The 23,493-nt window shown below is 45.6% G+C and overlaps 1 protein-coding gene and 1 long non-coding RNA gene across 7 annotated transcripts; both read right to left on the bottom strand.

The window, feature by feature from the left end:
• Window positions 1-7,296: 7,296 nt before the first annotated feature.
• Window positions 7,297-23,100, bottom strand: SF1 (splicing factor 1). Of its 6 annotated transcripts, none has more exons than XM_081892650.1 (13): window positions 22,572-23,100; window positions 20,298-20,444; window positions 15,567-15,642; window positions 12,874-13,026; window positions 12,152-12,241; window positions 11,455-11,638; window positions 11,167-11,282; window positions 10,974-11,081; window positions 10,391-10,571; window positions 9,677-9,953; window positions 9,386-9,442; window positions 9,115-9,277; window positions 7,297-8,615 (listed from the first exon to the last, which is right to left on the bottom strand). In XM_081892650.1, exons 1-13 carry the CDS (start codon window positions 23,047-23,049, stop codon window positions 8,360-8,362), a joined length of 2,286 nt encoding a protein of 761 aa, XP_081748776.1. In that variant the 5' UTR covers window positions 23,050-23,100; the 3' UTR covers window positions 7,297-8,359. The 6 variants fall into 6 exon arrangements, with proteins under 6 accessions (XP_081748776.1, XP_081748774.1, XP_081748777.1 ...); XM_081892648.1 differs by having other exon boundaries at window positions 9,119-9,277; XM_081892651.1 differs by having other exon boundaries at window positions 9,119-9,277; window positions 9,386-9,437.
• LOC309359184 lies at window positions 12,424-12,867 on the bottom strand. The gene is made up of 2 exons (XR_014163767.1): window positions 12,729-12,867; window positions 12,424-12,690 (listed from the first exon to the last, which is right to left on the bottom strand). It is a non-coding gene; the product is annotated as an uncharacterized lncRNA (long non-coding RNA).
• Window positions 23,101-23,493: the final 393 nt, after the last annotated feature.

Below are 23,493 nucleotides of genomic sequence, written 5' to 3'. Positions count from 1 at the left end.
ACCAGATTCCCCCTGTTGGCTTTGTGTTGAAGGATAGCCGGAGGGTGACAGCCCAGTCTTACTGGGGTCGCCATTCACTGGGATCACAATGCCTTAAACTGGATTGGTCTATCCAGCTCAGTATTGCCTACACAGACTGGCAGCTGCTGTCCGGAGTCTCAGGAAGAGAGGAATCTTTCCCAGCCCCACCAGGAGATGCTATTTGGGTTTCAACTTGGGAACTATGGCCGGCAAACGCTGTGCTTGACTACAACTGGGCTATGTCCGTCTCCCAAAACATTTTCTTCCAGTGGATCCTTCCAGGGATTCTGCAGAAGTTGGTTGGACTTTTGTCTAGACCTGGAGCAGTTCACTTACTAGATGCCTCTGGTGTTCCTGGCCTCCAAGTTACGTTTTGATGATCACTTCCTTCCCTGTTGTTGTTGTTGCTGCTGGTGGTGATGCAGATGGCCTGGATTGTGTGGGTCAATTGGCAGGATAGCGCTCTGGTGAACCCCCACTCCACCCCCAAACTGAGGGCAGCAGCAATCCTCTGCCAGGAGCTGCCATTTAAATTTCCCATCATGTTAGGAAGAGCAGTAGCTCAATGGCAGAGGATTTGCTTTGCTTGCAAAAGGTTCCAGGTTAAATCCTTTGCATTATCTCCAGGTATGGATGGGACTTGTCCCAGATGAAGCCCTGGAAAGACGCTGCCAGTCACTGTAGAAAATCCTGAACTAGATGAACCAATGCTGTGACTCACTGTAAGGGTCCTGTCCTGTCAGCAGTGCATGTGCCCATTTGACAGATGCTGAAGTCGAGAGCAGCAAGCCTGAGGCTGCCTTAAGGTAGAGACCCTGGGTTCTGTCTCTCTCCTGCAAAGTTTGGGCAATTGCTCTGGCTCCAAGCTATTGCCAAGCTGAGAGAAGCCTGCGCCTGCCACTCAAGGCCATCCACATCCCTATAAATATAGCAGCTTTCAGGGGAAGGTTGTGTTACTTGGTCAGGGGGCAGCAACCGCTGCACCAGATTTAGCACAGCTTCAGGCCAGTCGCTCGGTTCTGCCCTGTTGCCCCCACGGCATCCTGGGAGATGTAGTCTTGCCAGTTTTGCCACCAAATATTAGACAGTGTTCTGCCCTGTTGCCCCCACGGCATCCTGGGAGATGTAGTCTTGCCAGCTTTTGCCACCAAATATTAGACAGTGTTCTCACCTGTTTCAGCCACTTCACTTCCCCTTCTGGCTCTCCACTGTAGCACTGCTGGTTTCCAAACCTAGCAGCCGTATCCCATGCTAGCCCTACTCAGAGTAGACCCATCAAAATCAATGGGTGTGACCTACTTGCAACCCCTTGATTCTGCGCCTTTTGTGCTTTCATCCCTTTCTCTATTCAGCCCTCCAGCTCAGCTCCCCCCAAAATAAAAAAAAAACTCCCTCAAAGATGGGATCTTAATCCTGGATCTGCCTGGTTTGGGGCCATGGGAACAAGTCACCACTGAGTAGGAGTCACTAGAAGGCTGCTGCTTCTTGATCTGAAGGGAACCTGCAAAAGCAGACAAAAGATCCAACAGGGAAGCAGAAGAAGCTGAAATCGCAACAAGGGAGCATCCCGAAGTGCAGCAAAAGAGAGAAACTGTGAGAAACTGTGGCGAGAGAGGTACATTTTTTCACACATGGTGGTCCTGTAAAGAAACGTTCACCTTCTGGTTCGTTTTCAACAAAATACAGTCGTACCTTGGAAGTCAAATGGAATCTGTTCCAGAAGTCCGTTCAACTTCCAAAACATTCAAAAACCAAAGCAGGAGCTTCCTGCAGCCAACTGGAAGCCCCGTCAGACGTTCAACTTCCAAAAATTGTTTGAAAACCAGAACACTCACTTCCAGATTTTGATCATCCAGGAGCCGATTTGTTCGGGAGCCAAGGCATTTGAGATCCAAGGTACGACTGTAGGTCAAATAACTATTTTTTAAAAAATACAGACGAACCCTCAATTAGCTCTACTATCAATATTTGATTATTCTTCTCAAACTATCCTCATTAAAGATTTAATAGTTTTTTGCATAGTGGCAGCTAGGTTGGTAACTGGAAGACATTGGAAGCAACCCCATTCAAACCTACTGTTTGGTACAAGGAATGTTGGCAAATTGCTTGAAAGGAATATTTAACCTTTAAGGTGAAAGCACAAAGAAAGGGGCCAGAAGCAGGGAAGTTTTACATATGCATGGTACAAGTTTATTGAATATGTAGTTGCATCCAATGGCATTCTTCATCCTCCTGCTACCCATGGAACTTTATGAACAACAAACTTTGGTTATTTAGACAACAGAGAACAGCTTGAACGTTGATCACTAACAACTGTGAAGAGAGTTTACTTCTTTACAATAACTTCTCCTGGAGTTATGATGTTCACTCTTTCCCACTTGCTTAGTTTACATTGCTATTGTTATTGTAGTTTTTGTGTCATTGTATTGCTTTTATGAACTACTTGCAATATATAAAATCTAATTTTTTTTAAGGTGTCTTTTTCCCAAGCCATGAGGAGTCATATTTAGATCTTCTGCACCTATCAGATCTCAAGCACAAGACTGTGTCCAGTTTCATACACTACACTTTTAACAAGGATAATTTGCAAACCATATCAGATCTAGAGGAGGCCAGTGAAGATGGTGAGAAGGACATAGAAACAAGTTATGCGAGGAAAGGGTGTTGAAACAAGTTATGCGAGGAAAGGGTGTTGACAACCAGTGACCTAGTTGGGGGTGGGCTCTCTCCCTGGCTGGGGGGTCAACAAGCAGAGGCTGTGCCACCATCCGTTCTAGTCTGGGTTCTCTGCACTGACCAGAGGTTGAACTAGATGAGCTTCAGGAACCCGTCGGACTCTTAGGACTTTCTGCATCTGTGCTATGGCATCAAACCCACCAATGTCACACCTGGAAACATTTTTGGGCACTTAGAAATGCCTCACTATCCCAAAAGAAAGAGGAGCTGATGCAAGGGACAATTAACAGCACACAACACCCGGGCCAGGGAAATGGCCTTGATGGGCTGGTAAGGACAACAGGCAGCCTCCTCTCGTGAAAGGGGAGTGGCCAGCTCTTCTCATCCCTTGCAAAGCTAATGGCTCTTGCTCACCTCTCCACCCCAGACATTGTCCTGGTTGGCACAGGTGCACTTTGCTCACCTCCTGCTGTGCAAGGCATCCCAAATTTAGCTGGGGCTGAGCTTGAAGAAGTAACAGGATTATGACACCTGGCGCCTGCAGCCAGAGAAGGTGGGGGCTGTAGCCTGCTCTTGACTTTCCTTTATTGGATCTAGCTGATGAGATGAGGTCTCCGAGACTGACCAGCTGATTAGCCAAGCCAGCCAGCCAGCTCCTGCTTCTCCTTGCAATATTGGGGGTGTATCTGCATTGATGCAGGATGAACACAGGGAGGGGTGGCATGCACGGCGCTTGGGTTGTCTTCACAGCAGGAGCAATGGCATCCTCTGCGGCACTTGCCAGTGCCATGAACTTGGAGGATTTGGAGGACAAGGCCTGGTCTGTCGGTAACCAGGCCAGGAACAGCCAGTCACCTTCATGGCTGATGAGGGATGTGAGCACAGGTCTAGGCTACTGTTGAGCTTCCTAAATTGTAGAAGGAAAGAAACTTTCACCAGCCCCCGAGCCCAAAGACACAGGAGCACATCAAGACCACCGTCTGGATCAACCACAAACCTCAGATTTTTGTCCATGTTATCCATGGTGCCAATATAAAATTCCCCCATTGCTCATTTCTGATAATGTCAAAAGCACATTGCCCCAAGTAATACTTTAGATCAGGAAGGCAGTGTGTATTTGTGTGGTTGCATTTTGAAGCATCCCCTAGTGAGATGAGGTGTCCAGACCTGTTTTTTGCAAATAAAACTTCAGCTCCTTATTCAGGGTGCTCCCTCTGCTTGTTGAATGCTTCAGTCCCATCAAACTGTGCCTAAGATCACAGCAGTAGTCATAACTAAGGTTTGCATCAAAAAGATTGGTGAGCCTTGCACCCTAGTAGTTTGGGTCTCACTGAAATGAAGTACTGTATTGAAAGGTTGGCCTTCCCTAAGTTGTCCCGTTCATTTAAACAGGAACTAAGCACAACTATGATAGGGATGCGGGTGGTGCTGTGGGTTAAACCACAGAGCCTAGGGCTTGCTGATCAGGTCAGCGGTTTGAATCCCCGCGACGGGGTGAGCTCCCATTGCTCGGTCCCTGCTCCTGCCAACCTAGCAGTTTGAAAGCACGTCAAAGCGCAAGTAGATAAATAGGTACCGCTCCGGCGGGAAGGTAAACGGCGTTTCCATGCGCTGCTCTGGTTCGCATGCATGCCAGCTCCCTCGGCCAGTAAAGCAAGATGAGCGCTGCAACCCCAGCGTCGGTCACGACTGGACCCAATGGTCAAGGGTCCCTTTACCTTTAAGCACAACTAACTTAAGTCTGGATCCAACCCACTGAGCCTTCACTGCCAAAGCTAGCTAGGGAAAAAATCCAGTGGACAGGAAGCCCAGTGTCTCAAGTCCTCCCTCCCTCCCAGATTATGCAAAACAAGCATTATGCTGCAAATCTGCATAATGTACACAAAACTCAGCATTTTGGGACAGTTGCTCTAAAACCAGACAACACTTAGCCCCCACTTCAACCACTTGGAAGCAGGGGATAAAGACAGCAGCTCTGCCTGCCAAGAATCTCAGCTTTAAGTAATGTGTATTACCTTAAGCTTTACAATAGTCGGCAGGATGAATCATTTGCCTCTGACCAGCATGTTGTTTAAAATGAAGATTTCAATACCTCTGGGAACTGTGCACATGTAGATTTGCCAACTGAGGAAACCTTGATGAGCACCTGGTAAAGTGGGCATGAAAATTGTGCCATTATCAGTCATTACAGCAGCACCTGCCTCTTTTTGATGCTACAGACTAGTGTAGCTTCTTCTCTGGGAGCAGTATTCTTTACGCTTACATAAATAAACATGGCAGTATCTTAGAAAGTCTGAGGAGGACCAGAAACAAGGAGTGGCAGGGGGAGCAGAAGAAGTAAAGAAAAATAGGACTCAAGCACTCAACAACCTTGTTACCCCCATACTGTCAGAGTAAGTTATGCAAAATTTGCTTACATAGCAAAATCTATTACACTGACTGTACTACACCGAGATGGCCTGCAAAGTTAATGGGCACGAATTGGGGGGGGGGGGTACTGAAAAGCAACTGGTTTTCAAACTTCTACTGGTTAAGCATTACTTGGTCCGAGAGTTCAGTATTTCTCTGCACAAGGCAGAGTCCAGTTGAGTCAGTCCCCAGTAGATAACGTTGACTCTGCAGTGTGAATCTCATAACCACCCACCTCAAAAGGTGTTAGGCCATTAGGTGAACTGCTTCTTTCAAACTCTAGGAGCTTTCAGATGGGAACTTGAATCTTATTTCAGATGCATGGAACAGTTAAAGAGCAAAGCAAGGAGGGAGCTGCATGCCATGAGACTTCGCCCAAAGGTCAGGCATAAAGCTAAACAGAGAGCATTGGGTGACTTGGCTGGAGATGAAACCTGATCGGTTTAGAAGCCTACACAAGCCCTTAAGGATTGCAGACCCTCGCAAGCCATGCCTGCCTGCCCCATCTGACTTGGAGGGCAGATTCTTCTGCACAGGTGTGCATAATCACACTTAAGCCCATTTTCTGTAACCCTAGTGACAGCTTTAAGGCAGGTCCCCATCAAGATAGCAAATGGGTCACAAAATCTGCATCACAATTTTTTACAATTCTCTTTTATGGTTTGATCCTGGAATTAGATTTTTTTGTCTTCTAGGAACAAATAGAAACTGCATTCAAGGCCTCCCTTACAGGGGGGTTGATCTCACACAATTATGTAACCACATAGCTGCTGCAGCCAGGATTTGGCAGAACACTAGACAACCTGGGTAGCTTGGAGCAAACTGTCTCCATAGGAAAGTCTGGCCACACCATTTAAGAGCAAAGTGTGGATTCCAGGACACTTATGGGTGTTTTATCTCCTGTGCATTTTGAACCTGCTTGGGAGGTGAGCTACCTCTCAACTCCTGCGCTTGAGGTGGAAGACACCCCCCACCAATATGACGACAATGGCTTCCCAGCTCAGCTCCCTGGGTTTGTTTCTTCCCCATATCCCAACAAGGTTTCTTTCCAGGATTATATTAAAGTACACAAAGGGAAGAGAAAGTGGTTTATGATACTCCCATTTGCAACTCAGAATTGACAAGAGAGCAGCCATCTAGTTATGAATAGGAGTGTCTTGCAGTTGGTTTAATACCACCTTAAGTCACCTAAATAAATGTTAAATATGCCAGTGCTTTTCTCCTAATTGATATTCTGACCGTCATATGCAGACTGGAAACAGGGTGGGGAGACCTTTATATTCATGGGGGAACAGTAGCAGCAAGTGTACAGCCAAACAGCTTTGCCAGTTCTTAACCAAGATGTCTCTTTCCAAGTCAAGTCTGGGGGTGGGGGGCAGTGGAAGAGAAAGGAGGAACGCAGCATCCCAACAGTGAACAAAAATGGTGGGCATGCATCACCATTTTTAGCATCCCTCGCAACTGGCTTTAACTGCCATCTCTGTGCAGCGTAAATGCTGTTAAACGGCTGATTAACACGGGGACACCAGCATACTCCTTAAGCCTCAGAACAGAATGTTCTTGCTTGGAGCACTTTTGTATTCAGGTGACGCACAAAGACACCAACAGCAAATTGAATGGGTGGAAACGCTGCAGGAATCTGTTGTGGAGAGGACAGACTTCACACTCGCTGGAGCCACCAAAGGAGCAGCAGAGGGGACTGCTCAAAAGGACCCCACTGCCTCAGACGCTACACACACACACCAGCTACTGGCAGGCATTAATGAGCTAGCCAGAAGGCCTCAAGCCTGTCCAAAGTTGTAACTCTGTTTTAGAGGAAGTTAAAATCCGTAAAAGGAGAGGGAAACAACGCCAACACATTCAGGCAGATCAAGGAGATTTGTAATTTCAAAGATGAAACTGACTGGACTGTCCACATGCTTCTACTAGTGGACAAGAACAAAAACTGGCAAGAGTGGGAGTTGACAGTGGGATGAGGGCCATTTGGTAGAACTTTTCCAAGCAGAAGTGACTCACTGATAACTCCCAGTAGCATACAGGGGAAGAGCCCTCTGGCTCAGTAGAGTATTCTCAGGACACATCTAGCTGATGTTGTAGAACTTGGCCCCCACCTACTGGTAGCAGCAAACACCAGAAACAGAATCCTCTGCTCCCCCCACCCTTTAAAGGAAAGGGATGCACAACAAGAACTATTTTAAAAGCTGCATTTAATTGGAACCTCCCTTTCACTGCTCTTTTATTCTTACACAAAAAGCAATTAAGAAAATGGTTACAGGAGATTGAATGAAGCATTTGTACACACATCATTGTCAACAAAAATCATTCAATCTAGGGGCGGGTCCACCCCAAACCACAAAACACTCAAGGCATGTAAAAAGAAAAGAAAGGAGTTTCTAGGCAGATGGGCAATATCAAAATGGACTTCAAAAGAGATGAAGATGCCCTCTCAATTGTGACTTCATCTTAACTACTCAACGGGAGTAGAGGAGAGGGCCTAAAGCCCCCACTCCCAGTTTCAAAGGAAGGCCCACCCTGTGAAGTCTGCCTTTCCTTTGCTATGGAGAAAAGGGGAGAAAACTGGCACTCCCCGTATCAACTGCAGTGCATGCGACGTCCAGCTTCAGAGAAAGAAATCTACGGAAATAATCCATTTGCTTCTTTAACTCTACTGACAAGACTTTTCCGTGATGGGAGATACATGTGGCCATGGAAAACTTGTGTCTCTTAGATGAGGTTAAAAATCTAATTCTGTAAGAAGAACTTAAAATGAACAAAAACCACTGTCCCACCCCAGAGGGCAAGGCAGGTAGAGCTGCATCTAAACACAGAAGGGGCCTTGCCACCGTTGCTACCACCATGGCTAGACCTGGCAGTTTCACATGGACTTTCCCAAACTTTAGGATGGTGGTGCAGACCTCACTTCGTGGGATGGGGGGGCGGGGAGACTCAGCACTAGTGTCCTGATGGGCAAGTTCTGCTACTGAAGTATACCAGTCAGTCATCAAAAAAGGATTCTGACAAGAGTCACACACCTCTCTAAGTACAGAGTAAGGAGGGGGAAGAGGAACACACACTCCTCATGTGCTCCTGGCTGGGTTTCAGAAGTCTCCCCTCCAGCTCCTGGCTCCAGATTGGCAAGAAAAAACTGTATAGAAAAACCATTCTTCAGTTCTGTGGTGGGGGTGGTGGGGGAGCAGGGGGCATGCCAAACGGTGGCAAGGCTGGCACTCCAACCCCCATCATGGTGACAAAATTAGTAGGGTCCATGGGAGGCGGAGGAGGGGGAGGGGCGTACATCATGCCCGCGGAGCCAGGCGGCGGGGGCGGGGGAGGAGGCGGGGCCCCGGGCGGAAGCGGAGGCTGGACCCCTGGAGGCAAAGGCACCATGGAGGGGCTGCCTTGCATCTGTGGGGCCCCCGTAGAAGTTGCCACCGCCGCCGCTCCCTGCTGCTGCTGCCATGGAGGGATGGCCCCGGTGCCAGCGCTCGTGGTGGTGGTGGTCGTCGTATCTAGGATTTAAAACACCAAGTGGTCACCCCAAGAGCTCAGAGCCAAGCTGCTCCTCCCTGCCCCGCATCAAGCAGGGAAATGGCCGATCCGACCTTCTCCAAAGAAGAAAAAGACCCAGCCCATCAATAATCAACCCATAGCTAGGATACTGCTCCAATCCCCACTGACCAAGGTGATTCCCATTTAAGATATGCCAGCTTTTCTGCCAACTTTCCCCCCCAAAATTGGCTAAGGCAAGAAGTCAGGCCCTGGAGGCAGAGGGGTGGCCAATTGAGGAACCTTCTGAGGAGCCAAGTTCAGATAAACATGTAGCTGCAAATCAAGGGGGAAAGAGGCTTATTGCAGGTGCTGAAGGCCAGGCTAGAGGTCAACAACTTCCCCCAAGTGCAAGCAAGGCACAGAAAGAGAGAGGGAAGAACTGGCCAGTGGCCACCAACCCACATTTAGCTTGCCCAGAGGCAGGTCACAGAGGTGCAAAATTAAAAGAAGTGCTCTTACTCACTTTGCTGCCATGGCAAGGGAGTACTGCTGCTGGGAGGCGGGGGTGGAGGCTGCTGCTGCTGCTGCCATGGGGGAAGAGGACCAGAGGGAGGCGGGGGAGGCTGACCACTGGGTGGAGGGGGCGGAGGGGGCATCATACCCATCGGAGGCGGCATCATACCTGCAAGGTCAGAGCCAGAAAGACAGTTAAGTAGAACCGGGTAACACCCACACACGTGCTTTGTGTGCCCCCACCTCAATTTGAAAAAGAAACAAACAGGTTGCTCACCTTTTCCTTGGAGGCGATAGACCCCAGAGCCCACTGGCGCATTGCCCAGGTACTGATCTTAAGGGAATGAGAGACCATAGCTTTAGCAACAGTTGGAATTGATGAGCTCCACCAGCCCAGGTCATCATGACAAAGTCAGCCACCAGCAAAAATAAACGAGACTGGGCTATGGAAGGGCAAGGCTCATCAGCCCATGAGGCTGTACTGAGGTTGACCCTACCCATTCCCAATATCGCCAAGGCTCACCTCCCCCTTCAGTAGGCTCCCCGTGGTGTTCTGGATTGTACTTACCCATGTGATGGGGCCCAGGGGGACCGTGAGGATGTGGTCCCTGGTTCATTGGTGGGTTGTGAGGCTGCATCCAAGGTGGAGGACCGTTGGGGTTGTGCTGCATTGGGTGACCCCCATGTCCTCCCATATTTGACATGTGGTGGGGGAAATTGTGAGGGCCACCAGGCCCTCCAGGTCCCCCTCCTCCTCCTCCACCGCCTCCACCTCCACCACCACCATGCATGCCATGGAAGGGCCTGTTTTCAGAGGGGCCAGAGTTCATCCATGGCGGGCGGTTCTAGGAGAGAGATGGAAACGAGCAGTTATTCCAATGAAGTAAGAACAAGCGAGGAAGATCACAGGCCATGTACACTCTGCACTAGAAGTGAATTGCCCATCGGTCAGTGCAAAGTATCAAAATCCTAACCCCTGTCCAAGGGGAAGATCTGCTCACCCCTCACCACAGGATTATGAAATTTCAGCAAGAAGTGCTCAAGTGTTTTAAAACTTACCTTTGCAGCCATGCCAAAATTAACGATACCCTCACCCGTCCAAGGATGTTACACTTTTTACTTCTACATAACACAAACAACAAACTCTTCTGATGTCCTGCCAGGCACACTGGCTCAATTCAATCCTATTATTCCTTTTCGAAATACTTGAAGAATCTACTCCCATGTCTTTCAATCTGCCCTCACCAAGACCTTCCACCTAGAGAAGCCCATGACTACTCACAGGAGGTGGCTGGTTGTTTCCCGGCCCCGAAGGTCTTGGACCACTTGGCAGTGGTGGATTGGAAGGTCCAGAAGATGATCCCACCGATGCTGGGACAGGAGCTTCTCCCAACTCAGCCATCAAAGACAGGTATTCCTTGTCCATGCGTGCTTTATCCTGGGCTGACTGGGGGTCTCCAGGCCTGGAAGGAGAAAGCCAGTTACAGAGGCCAAGATCCTAACTGCAATATCAAAAACACCCAAGTCCTGAGTTGGACAGTAATCCTCCCCTCCTGGCCAATTATGGGTATCTTCACTTCTACCAGAAGCTATTTAAGGCACCCATAGAATTGTAGAGTTGGAAGAGACCACAAGGGTCATCTACTGCAGTAATCTTTTTGCTGAACGTGGGGATTGAACCCACGGCCCTGAGATTAAGAGTCTCATGCTCTACCGAGTGAGTTATTCCAGGGATAAAACACCTACATTAAATCTTCACACTTCAGAGGAAGCAGATGCTCACACCTTGTCACAGGCATGATGCCCTGCTCCTCGCTCTGGAGCACAAGCAGTGCAATTTTCGGGCCTTCCCAGCTGAGGCTTACCGGGCAAATTTGCAATCTGATGCAATGTGGCCAGCTCCTCCACACTTGGTACACACAGTGGTGTTGGTGATGCTGCGAGTCTCAGTGTTTTGCCATGGACGCAGAATTCTGAAAAGGGACAGTAATAAGAAAAGATTGTAACTGACCCGAGCTCCTTTCCAGTGGGCGAAATTGGGCACTGACCAATACGCACCTGTTGTCATCTTCACGCAGTGTCCCATTGAGGCGGGCCAGTTCCCGCAGCTGCATCTTGCGTAGATCATTCTGGTCCTCTGGAGTTTCAATGCCTTGCTTCAGAATGTTACGGATCTAGAAGAGGAGAGGAGTGCATGTTGCTCTATCATTAAGATTGGGTCACTGGTCGGATTGGATTACCATGGTCCTTCCAGGGGGCATGCAGGAAACTTCCAAAACACCCACCAATGCATGAGACAGGGAGGATCACACAGTGTTTTGTTGCTTGGCCCTCTGTGTCCTTTACCTGTTCCACTGCCTTCTTCACATTCTCCATGGTGTTAGCTGTGACCAAAGCATGAAGTGGCTCATCCTCACCAGGCAGCATCTGGCCATCTTTCCGGCCCACCTTCCCTTCTTTCACAGACCCTTTGCCTCTGATCATAATCTTAGCATTGCACTCCTTCTCAATGTTCTTCAATGTGTTCCCTCTAGAATGGGGAGAACCCAAATCCAAGAGTTGAAATCAACAGCCAACACTCTGAGTGTCTTCAAAAGAGAAAAGGCACTCCCACCACTAACAGCTTCAGAAACAAACAAACAACTAGGAGGCTATCTTGAAGGCAGGGGGAATAAATTTCAGTGATAAGGAAACAACATAGCTAAAGGAACCTAATCCTATTGCTACTGTACAAGGTTTACAAAACAGGTTCCAAGGATCAGCCTTGCCTCATAATTAAAGTCTTAATCATTCAGGAAATATTGTGGGGAGAAACAGAAAATTTACAGTATGCCTGCTGAATTTACTAAGGATCAATAGTGACACATTAAACTAGACATTTTATCTGATCAGAGGAAAAACTTCACGAGCTAAAGCAACTCTCACATATCCAACATTCTACATCACCACCCCTTGACATCAAGACCATTTCCCAAAACCTTCCCATGACTCTGGACTTGCCACTTAATTATCCACCCTCCATGGAAGAAACACATGCTCTTACCTGGGTCCAATCAGAAGTCCAACAAAGTTAATCTCAGGATATTCATCCTGTGGGATCATCACCTTATCACTCACTCGAGTTGCTGGAGGTCTGCGAATGATTAGACAGCAAGTGTCATGCGTGGTTGTCCCCAACAACAAACCCCTGCCAAGCTCAAACTGACAACCCTTGAAAACAATTCAAAACAAAGAGGCCCTGGGATAGCACCAGTTGAGAGGCCATAATCAGTTCATTTATTTTATTAAAAATGCTATTACTACTTGTTTTTTACAAAAACAACCTCAAAGTGGTTATTGAGCAAATGATTCTACAATGGCTGCTAATTTTGATAAAATACAAACCAGACCACCTAAGATTTTCAGACACCCTGTTGAGAGTGCCCCCACCTTTCGGGATCTGGTGAGTGAGAATGCAAAGCAGGGTCTCCTCAGCTGCACTGCCTCACCTTCTGGGCTCTCCTCTTTGTTAACTTGTCAGATATCCAGATGTGTTTAGGTGACTGCCGAAGACCTTTCAATTCTTTATTTTAATGGTATTGACTGACTATAATGTCATTTGCTGAGTCTTCTTAAGAAACAATTTTTACTCAGTTTTGATTTATGTGAAATGCTGCTAAGCAAGCTCAAAGTGACTGTGAGGCAAGCTAGATCCATTTCAGGTAATAGGCTGGGCAAGAAAGAAGCTACCCCTAACCCCAAACTTGTCTTTCTCCCCCAGTTTACTTGTAATCAGCTGGTGGCTTGAAGTCTGGGTTGAGCGCCACCATCTCTGTTATCAGGTTGTGCCTCTCCTCTTCCAGTTTCTTGCGTGTACGGAATTCACGGGTGTTCAAACGCTTCCCCTCGCTATTGTAAATCGGTTCAGGGGAAGGAGACCTGCAGAGGAACAATCTCCAGTTATTTCTCATGCAACTGAACCCTTGAGGCTATTTATTAAGTACAGGCTTCCCCTCAACTCTAGCACAATTTAGAAAAATAAAATGAAATAAGAGACCACAGGAAAGGAAGGTGTAAACTCACTCATGCCCATTAATGCCTCATGGACAAGGCGGCTGTAGCAAACCACTGCCTGCTACCAGGAAGAAAAAAACTGGGGTATTTTATTGGGTAAGGAGGGGTGCAGAAAAGGGAGTGGGGTCACACACAGCCATGACAACAGCTCTGCCATGAGTGTGCCTGTTGTTAAAAAAGGGGAGGGGGGCAGGGAAGATGGAGAAAGTTGATTCACACAAAGAACAAACTTTCCAACTTCATTATTCCATGGAGGCAAACAATTAGAAAGAACCCTGGTGCAGGAGGTAAATCAATAAAGAATTATTCATGTTAACCCTGGACTTTTTAACATCAGAAAAGTAACAAGACAGGTTAAGCTTCTATCAAACCCTTTCTGGCAATACAAATTATGCCTATTTCACTGGCACCACGTGGACGGGTCAAGGCTTCTGTCCTGGCTTTACCTCCATTTTGCTGGCTGCATCAAGGCCGACTGAACCTGTTTACTGTGTTTAAGAGTTAGAGAACTGGGGTGGGTACAAGTTCAACAAGCCCACCCTTCTCATGCCACAGTCTGGGCCTGTAAACTGCTAGAGACAGACCTGCTTTCTCCATGTAGTTTAGATGCCCAGAGGTTCTTACAAATAAAAATGTTATAACTAAAATTAAAAAGAGTCAGTTTGATTTATCACAGCTGCACTTGCGGTAAAAAAGCCACACTCTTAGAATTCTGCTTAAGTTTATGGATCTTTTTCCAAACATATTGAAATAAAAATTTAGAGTTAGCTGCAAGAAGGGAAGAGATATTGGTCATGTTATCAAAAAAAATACATCCTTGAAGTAATCAGAAACCTAAACCTTGGGATTTTAGTTAGACAATCTTTCTTTCTACTTGGTTAAAGGATTGATTAGAGCCAGTTGATCCCAATGTCTTCTCAGCCTGAAGTGAATCATCAACACAAGAATATGAAATAAAAAGGTCAGATTTTGTAAGGAGTGATCACATCTAAATTACACCTCCGTTTCTAGGACCTGAGAAGGCTTCACAGTCCCAAAGCAATGTGAACAATTTTATCTCCCCCAGTCAGCATTCACTAATAAGTTTAAAATAAACCCATTCACTAGCTGAGTAGATCCTTTTAAACACAAAGACATGGGTAATTAATAAATTGATGGTTCCAAGATTAAACCTTCAGGAAAAGTTTAACACTGAATGTATCTAATAGCTTCATGCCTTTAGTAAGAGCTGTCTTTCTGCAAGCAAGTGAGGTAATTCACTTTTACTATATGTTAATGGCATCATGTATTTTAGCCAGTATGGTCTCAGTTCAAGAACGTCTTACGTATATATGACAGTAACTGCAGGCCCCACTCCCACCCCACATTCTGCATTAACCTTCTGTTACATTAAGACCCAACACCTCATGTTACTCTTCTAAAGCACAAAAATAAGGCGTATAAATCTGCTCCCACCAAGAATGAGTTCACCTGTCAAGTTTAACTCAAAGCCCATTATGGGAGTCCAAAAGGTCTTCCTCAATTGTACTTTTAAAACTAAAATAGGCAATATCAGGCCCCAAGAACTAGAGCTGAAAGCTCTTTTCTTTTGCAAGGCGTCCAAAACTACTGGCAGCCTCACCATGTTTATTTACGGTCCCAAATAACTGTTTCAGTTGGGCCAAATTTAAGGGGAAAGTGTATTCCACTTCAAGAACAAGAATTAGTTTGCAAGTTGTGCAACATGCTATAACACAACAATTTCCTGATTATACCTCGTGATAAAGAAATTAATGTTTACAAGCCAATTAAAAAACGAATCAAACACAGAAGTTATTTTGTTGGATGACACTGAAGCCCAACAAAACCACAGGTGTCCAATTCGGCATACTGCAGGTGCAGTACTGCTTGGGCCCCAAATCCCAAGATATTGGCCAATGCTGTGTAGTAGCTGCTACCAAAGAAATTGGTTAGTACCCATCTGGTTTAAAAACCATACTCAGCCACCACTTGAAAAGTACTGTAAAATCAGCTGTCAGAAAAAGTTTCCAGGCTGCTCAGACTCAGTGACTGTGCTGAGGATTCCTCAGTGTGAACCTGCGAGAAAAACCTCTGGACACTTGCCCAAGACCAGCACTGAACAGGTTAAAATTAGTTGGCCACCATATATGTATCTTTTTCTTAGGTCGGGTTAAATAACTGCAAACTACAGACTTAGAAATCCTCAAGCAAGGATGGAACCTTTATCCCTTTCTGGTTTTACCTTCCCTAGCAAGTAAGATCTCAGCTACCATCTCTGACAAATTAGACCACTGAAGACATTTCATTAGGAAGAAATTGCATTGAACTGACATTATGATGCCACCAAAAAATTATTGAAAAAGGTAAAAAATGTTACTGTCAGCTGGTTAAAACTGTTTCCCAACCTGTCCTCAGGGTTAGGGGGGATGCCCAGGTCTCCTGTGCGCAGTTTACGAGTCAGGTCTTCTATCTGCAGTTGCACTGGAAGAAACCAGGTTAGGAAAGAAAAAAGGATGGAAAAAAAGACAATGTTACCAAAAAACATCTCAAATCTCAACATCAAAGCATGAAGAACTGGAGAATTTGCAAGGGATGACTGATACTTCATCAATATAAAGATCAGGAAACCCTACAATGTTATTTCAGTCAAATATGTTCATCAGGATTCCAGAACAGTCTCATTATTTCTAGCAAGTATTCAAAAAACATTACACATCAGGAAGCAAAGCATTCATCTGAGTTAGCAAAAAATAAAATAAAATATCTAATCTTTGTGAATCTTATTTCCAGCTACTGAAAGATAATCATCCCAACTTTCTATAATTGGCATTGGACAAAGACTTCTAGTAGGAAGCATGGCCATCACCAATGCTCACGTCTTTTAAAACATCAGAACCATCTTGCTTTGTTATGAATGCATTGGTCAATCTAAGATGGAACTTTGAAACTGCACAGATCATACCCGATTAGCAGACGTTGTTTCTTTCTTGCGATTCTGTCATATAGGCCATGCTTCTGCATGTATTATGTAACCCTTTGCTAACTAGCAAACACTAAACACTGAACTGCATAATTAAAGGAAAGCATGCTTTAATTTTCTGGTTATCCAATAATGCACAAAGACAACCGAACACCCAGTACTAACAGATGTCAAACATGTACCAATCGATTTTTACACCCAGAATAAAAAAAATTACTCTGGTTCATCCAACATAGCGCAAGGATTAGTATTTGCTCAACTAGTGAAGAGTATCAAAGGCAGAGCAGCAACTGGTTTGGGATTCAGAACCGAAGCCCCTTGTTGAAGCAGCTTTGTTCAAGTCTCCCAGACATCGGTCAGGCTACAATGGAGGAAATGGTTTGTAGACTGCGAGCCAAATCACTACTAAGCAAAGGTACACCCACACCCATATTAATAAGAGACTCCTTATACATGTAACAGAACATAGAAGATGCAGATAATCCAGGCTTGACAAAACCTATCTCCAGGGCGCAGCAGGCCTGGTGAGAGAAGGCCACTCAACACCACACAACCCAGCTTCTCATGAATTGCTGAGATCTTAGAGGAGGCCTCTATTTCATGCTGAGCTTTGGAGGTGGAAAAGGGTTTCTGTATACAGGAGAGGGAGCGCTGCTCTCCATGTTGCACTGAGCTTTGGGAAAAACAAAAGCAGCCACTTCTGCTTGCTCCAAAGCCTAATATGATGAGACACCATCAATCCCTCTTTCCATAGGCCTCTGGCACACAAAGGGGGGGGGGGACAAACACAAATAATGCTGGCTATGGAACCATGTCAAATTGGGAGATTCCCCTGAAATAACTGAGAGTAACTTTGGAAGATGCTATAAAGAGCCAAAACACAAGCCAATGAATTAAGGCTGGATTTGAGTCAGTAAGCTGAAGCTGAATCCTCAAGAAGAAGCAGACCCCATACTTTGGGGTCAGGTAAACTGTTGGATTGTCACTGGAGGTTCAGGTGGCCTTGGTGGCTAGGAATGCCTATTTCCAGCTTTGGCTGGTGCACAGCTAGGACCCCTTTTAGGCTGAGATGAATTAACCACTACACTCCATGCTCTAATAACTTCCAGACTGAATTATTGCAATGCACTCTACTGTGTCTGCCCCCTTAAAGATGACCAAGAAACTTCAGCTGGTCCAAAATGCAGTGACCATATTGCTGGCTAGAGTTCCATTTAGAATGCACATAATACCTGCCTTTAAAGAGCTGCATTGGTTGCCCAATTCAAGGTGCTCACATTAGCATTTTAAAACCTTAAAGAGTTTAGGCCCCCAAATTCTGCAAGACCAACTCCTTCCCTAAAGATGCTCTCAGGTGTTGTGTTCAGCACCTAGTTCCACCACCCTCAGAAGTTCAGTCATGATGGCCCTGATGAGGTCGTTCTCTATAGCAGCCCCTAAGTTGTGGAATTTCCTTCTCAGAGATGTGTCTGGCACCTTCACTGTATATCTTTTGTCGTCCCCTGAAAATGCACCTCTTTACCCTGGCCTTTGACGCCCAAGATAAAATAACAGAATGAGCCGTAAATACAATTAATTGTAAACTATCTTATTTTTATATTATTGTGACATCCCTTAAAATTAAATCCAACAATGCCAGAAAATGCAACTAGCTGTCAGTTTCTCCAGCCACAACCTTACAAATGAGATATTAGGTGGATGAGCTTTGTACATACATCAAAATATAATGCATTCCATGTGTGAGCCAAAACCAACAGAAAAATTGGTACTAAAAGATGTCCTTCATTATTTTAGGCATTGGCAAACCTTATCTAATCAATCATTGAAAACATCTAGATTCTTCAGTTGATGTTAAACGTGAAAACAAATGTGGGGCTGAAACACTATTGGACATTAAATATTATGTTATGGAGACATGAGAGAACTGAAGGAACAAATATGTTATTTACTGGTGATCACACAAGACATATTATGAACATCATTTGTGTGTCACCAAGGCTTCTCAATGTGGATTATAACTGAGAAAGCCTGCAGTCCTTAGCAAATATATTTCCAAGAATGCAGAAAACAGCCTAAAGTTCATCAGCCAATTTTTCTCCTCCAGGCCAGGCAGTGTCTAGCTCTACTGTAGAATCTCTCTCAAACTTTGTTCCCACTTATTCATCTTAGTAAGTGACATGAAAAATCTTCAAAAAGCTCTAATCTCGTTACTTCTTCATGTTTGATCTCCTTGAAGTAAACATAATTTGAAAAGGTTCAAGCAAATCAATCACCTGTTGAAATCAATAGAGTTGACCATGGCAAAGTTCAGAACACGTTGGAACTTATTTCCAGAGCTTGCTCACAAGCAAAGCTTTGGTTTTTCAAAAATTGTTTTTCCTTTATTGAAATGCTGTAATACTGCGTTTTTTTGACACTGGTATTTCATCTCTCACATTAATGGTATATTAATGGTATATTCTCTTTCACATAGAAGGAGCCTTCCTCACTCCCTTATTACAGATGTGCATGTACCTTTGTGATAGTATTTAGACTCAATAAAGGTCACACATTCCTCTGCCTCTTTACCTAGTTTTGTTGTGGACTACAAGGCCCATTTTCACCATACCAGTTAGTTAAGCAAGTGGAGCACTCGTATCTTCGCATAGACTGAGAATTCTGACCCAATTCTATCCATTTACAGACAGAGCTGTTTGTTAGCAGAGTCTAACAGAGCTGCTCAATTACATATCAGAATTTATTTTTAATGCATTTCTAAACCAAATGGTTCAACAGCAGGGCTGCTCTCTTTGATCATTTCAAGCCAACCATTCTTTCGCCCACATCGATTCTCTACCAGATCTGTAAGAACTATTAAATTAGTACCAAGTTACTGTTAATAAGAATATAAGGTAGGGATCAGGTAGTGTAGCTTGGTTAAGCAAAGCCTAAGTAGAGGTAAATTAAAAATAAAAAACAACTTCAGAAATGTTAAGAAAACTGACTCTTCAGGAATGCAGTGCAGAGCACAAGGTAACAACCAGCTTTTCCAACTTGCATTAAGTGGCACACCTTTTCAATACAGAAACTTTGACCGACTCAAGAGAATATTCTGCACTGTATAAACATTGACTTAACCTTGAAAATTGTGCAAGCCTTTAGAGCAGTAAAGCAGCTCTCAGCAGTATTATGGATAGCTATACATGATATATCAAAATTCTCAGTGATTTATGCATAAGAAAGGAGTTAAAGCTTATTGTGCAATCCTAATGAGATGAACAGTTATTAAATGGCCTTATGTTCAGGGGAAAACCTTGGTTTATTGAGAAGGCAAGGACTGTACCATGTAATGTAACACCAGAGCACACTAGAATGATTTCAGTCGAAGTACTGATCAACAGTCACAAATAAACAGTCACACCACATTTCTCAATACAAATAATGCAAATAACGTTCTCTGTTCCACATACAATACAGTATCATTTGTCACTCCCCAGTTTTCAGTTAACAGTTCCAACATCATGATTCCCACAGAACCGAACAGTGTCTCTTTCCCAGCAATTGTGTATGTGAGTACAGATCCACAAACTAACCTAGCAAAGCCCACCCATCAAAAATCAGAAGTTAGGGGGCTCTCCCTGCTTTTGAGTGGCATCAACAATCTTCACCACCTTGGAGTATCAATTTTAGCTTTAAAGAAGTAGCATAGCAACATAAGAGAAAGTCAGAAGGGAACCATGGTTAGGTTAGTTTACAATATTCCACTGCAAAAGAGGTACTTGCTTCCAACAATACAGCTTGAAAAGGGACTCTTAGTGTTTTCTGTTAGCAGGGAGTCTGTGAAGCTAATAAGAGACCCTCCTGATTAGATTTTAATGGCCAATTAAGTAAATGTCAGCAAGTTTCATTCCCCAGCACCTCAAAGGACTTTAGCTTTTCTACTGTGCCTGTGGAGGACACACTTTCACCCAAACAGTACAAGGAGCTAGGATGGCGCACAATTCACTCTGAGCAGAGACATGAATATTCATCTATTTTAAGAAATGAAAACAAGGCTAGAACAACTTGAGCCCTTAAAAGCACAATTTTTAAATGCCTCAGACGCACACAACCAAAAATAGTGTCTGGATCAGTACTGACATGAACAAATGAAAACAGGAAAAGAACGAGTATTTACCTATATAAGCTCTCTCTTGTTCACGGGTAAGCCCAGGAGGGATAACTGTGGGCATTCCAGGGATGACAGTCTTCTGATCCATGGTATCTTGGTTCCATCTGCTCCTCTTCCTCTTTTTATTGGGAAAATCTGCAGACAGATAGGTTTCTTTAAAGGAACAGTTAATTATGTGTCAAAGTTCAATTTGGCTTTAAGATAGCCTTAGTTAACATTGTTCAAGTTCCCCACCATGGCATATTATTATTATTATTACCCCACCCTTTACTATCAGGTCCCAGGGTGGGTTACAGCAATTTAAAATTCATTATTAAAAACAATTTTAACAGAACAAATTAGTCCTGTGAGTATAGGGTGGTATACAAATTTTATCATTCTTATTATAATAATAATAATAATAATAAGTAGTAGAAGTCGTGGAAAGAGTGACAAGGTCCTGAAAGCATATCACAAGCGCCCACAGCATAACAAAACCATCTCTATTCTTTCAATGATCAAGCTCCCACACATAAAATGGACAATGGGGTCTCTTGCAATCTGGGAGCCAACTCTTTAGTTCCTTTGGATTTCAAAGTCATTTCAGTTTAGGCATGCTGTGTCTCTTGAGCAAGCCTTTTCTTCTTTTTATAACTTGGCTAATGCCTGTGGCTTTTAGGTGAGCATGCAGTTAATTAATCTTACTAAAGAAAGCAATGCCCTTTCAACATTAATACACAATTCAAAGTCAAACTGTGAAGTACAGTAATATATTCTCAGAGATGAAACTGTTGCAAAGGTAAGAAAAAATTATTGGTAAGATAGTTCAAAAAGGGATACAGAAACACCACACAAAGTAGCCTTGCCCCCCAGATTATGGACACAATGCTACTACAGTACTATTTAGTTCTAGATCAGCAAACATTTGGAACATGAGGGCCTACTACTTATTTCTCCACATACCCTGGTACGTATCTCAAGTAATTTGCTTAATTATTAAACAGTATTTGCACCAAATGAAGCACTGCAAAATTACATGAATGACAGTTCCTTCAGATGTGTAACATTTTCCACAGAATTACAATCTACTTACAAGACTTTTTTATCTTATTCCAAAATTTTGAAAATGATTTTTCCTGGAGAACATTAAAATCAGGGTAAAATTAACTGCCCTTAAAAATGATATGAGTTAGAAAAACAGAAGCTTTATTACGCAATTCTTTAAGAGTCCTACAAAAAGGCTGCATTTTGTCCATCCTTATCCACAGGGAAACGTCAGCTATTTCAAAGGCACCAACACACCAGATTACACAGCTCCCTTAAACTCTGTCCACTGTTTAACTAGAAACCTCTCTCAAACCATAACAAGCACATTATATTTGTTTTTATAACACACTGATTCTACTCCCCCACCCCCCCATTTTAACCTCACAACAATCCTGAGAGGTAGGTTGATCAGTCCAAGGCCACCCAGTGCGCTTGGAAATTTGAAACTTGGGTGTTCCCAGTCCTATTATTATTAACAGTAATAAAGCCACACCAGCATTTTATTATTCGTTCCTCTTTCATTCAATCCACTCCAACAATCCTTCTCTAGCTCCCTGTGTTTAATGTCACGCTTACTAGAATCATGTTTGTAAACATAACACGAAGGAAATGAGATGAAGGGGAGTTCAAAATCCCTCTATCTGGCTTCACCGGTGACATCTGGTTAAGTTCTCTGATGTGCAGCTAGCTCTTTATGGGTTAAACTTGGTTTCTTTTGCTTTTAAATTGAGTTATTACATTTGACCAGAAACCCTAACCTATGCTTGTAACAGGAACATGAAAATCCCTAAAATAAGGAGCACTGAAAATACCATTAGAAGCTGCGGAGGAACCACGTAGCAATCCTACCCCGAAGGGCCACGTCGCCTGTTTTACACACAGCGTGGTGTAGCGGCTCAGGAGGGTGTCTTTTCGGAGAGACAGGCGGTCAGCCTCTGGGCCCCGCTCCTCCTCCGGAGCGATCTCGGGACAGTCACTTTCTCACACCCCTCTAGCCCAACCTCGCAGGGTTGCTGTGATGGCAAAAGATGCCTCTCGAGCCAGACTTTCACCCTGTGCGTTTGACCTGCTTCGCGGGGTTATAGCATGGAGACGGGGGAGGAAATGTCCTCCCCTCCATTCTCAACCTAGCCTACCTCAAAGAGAAAGAGGGCCTCTTGGACAGCGAGGCATTCATACCAACAGCGATCAAATAATAGTAATAAAACGTTAGGCGGCGCTGGCGGCCGCGTGCCATTCCTCCCTCCGACTTGCCTTGGTTCCCGGCCCCGGCCTGTCCGCCCTCGTCCTGCTGCTGGAGGTGGTGGAGGTGCTGCGGGCCTTGCGGCGGGGGCTGCTGCTGCTCCAGGCCCAGCGGGGGCTGCGGCGGGGGCGAGGGGAAGCGGTACTGGCTATACTGGGCCTGTTGAGCCTGCTGCTGCTGCTGGGCCGGCGGTGGCGGCGGCGGGGGCTGCTGCTGCTGGGGAGGCGGCTGGGGCTGCTGCGGTGGTGGTGGCGGCGGCGGAGGAGGCGGCGGCGGTGGCGGCGGGAGGGCGGCGAAGGGGAAGGCGGCGGCCGCCATGAGGCTGGGGATGGCGGGCTGAGGCTGGGCCTGCGCGGGGCCCGGCGGCGGCGGTGGAGGCGGGGGCCCTTGCATGACCAGGCCCGGCGGAGGCAGCGGGTAGCCGGCCTTGCCCGGCGGCGGGGGCGGGTGGAGCTTCCCCAGCGGCGTCGCGTTCGCACCAGTCGCCATAGACGGAAAGACACACGCAATGGCGCGATTTCGCGAACCTTCCACGCCAAAGTCTCCCCTCACAAAGGCGGGAGGCGGCGATTGGTTGCAGGACCCGTCCTTCGCGCTCCCGCGCACCACCCCGTTGGCCAAGGTTCGTGTCGCTCAGCCCGCGCCGTGAGGCGATTGGAAGAAGGGCGCGTTCGCGGGAAAGGGATTGGCAGGAAGGCAACGGAAAGGCAGGACTGAAGTGGATTGGGTCTTTTGGTTGTCGCTCAGCTATAAACCGGGCCGTCGTGTCATGGATTGGCTATGAAGCACGGTGGGCGGGAAACGTAGCTGAAAAGTGGGAGACTCGAAACTGCGAGGAACTCTGATTGGTTGTACTTGAGCCCCCCCCTCCCCCCGCCTCTCGGGTTACTACGCTTTCTGCGTTTGCGGGAAGGACGTTAAGAAGGGATGACG

The sequence above is a fragment of the Podarcis melisellensis genome, assembly GCF_964234715.1.
Source record: "Podarcis melisellensis genome assembly, chromosome: 16".
In the NCBI taxonomy this organism is placed as follows: Eukaryota; Metazoa; Chordata; class Lepidosauria; order Squamata; family Lacertidae; genus Podarcis; species Podarcis melisellensis.
This window is presented reverse-complemented; position numbering and strand designations above follow the sequence as displayed.

Bases quoted from the DNA above. Each gene is read 5' to 3' on its own strand.
- SF1 (XM_081892648.1), bottom strand. From the start codon at position 23,049: ATGGCGACTGGTGCGAACGCGACGCCGCTGGGGAAGCTCCACCCGCCC. The intron at 12,242-12,873 runs GTAAACTGGGGG...AATCATTCGCAG, and splicing joins AAGCCACCAGCTGATTACAA to ACCTCCAGCAACTCGAGTGA. The intron at 9,443-9,676 runs GTAAGTACAATC...CATTCCCTTAAG, and splicing joins CCCTGGGCCCCATCACATGG to ATCAGTACCTGGGCAATGCG.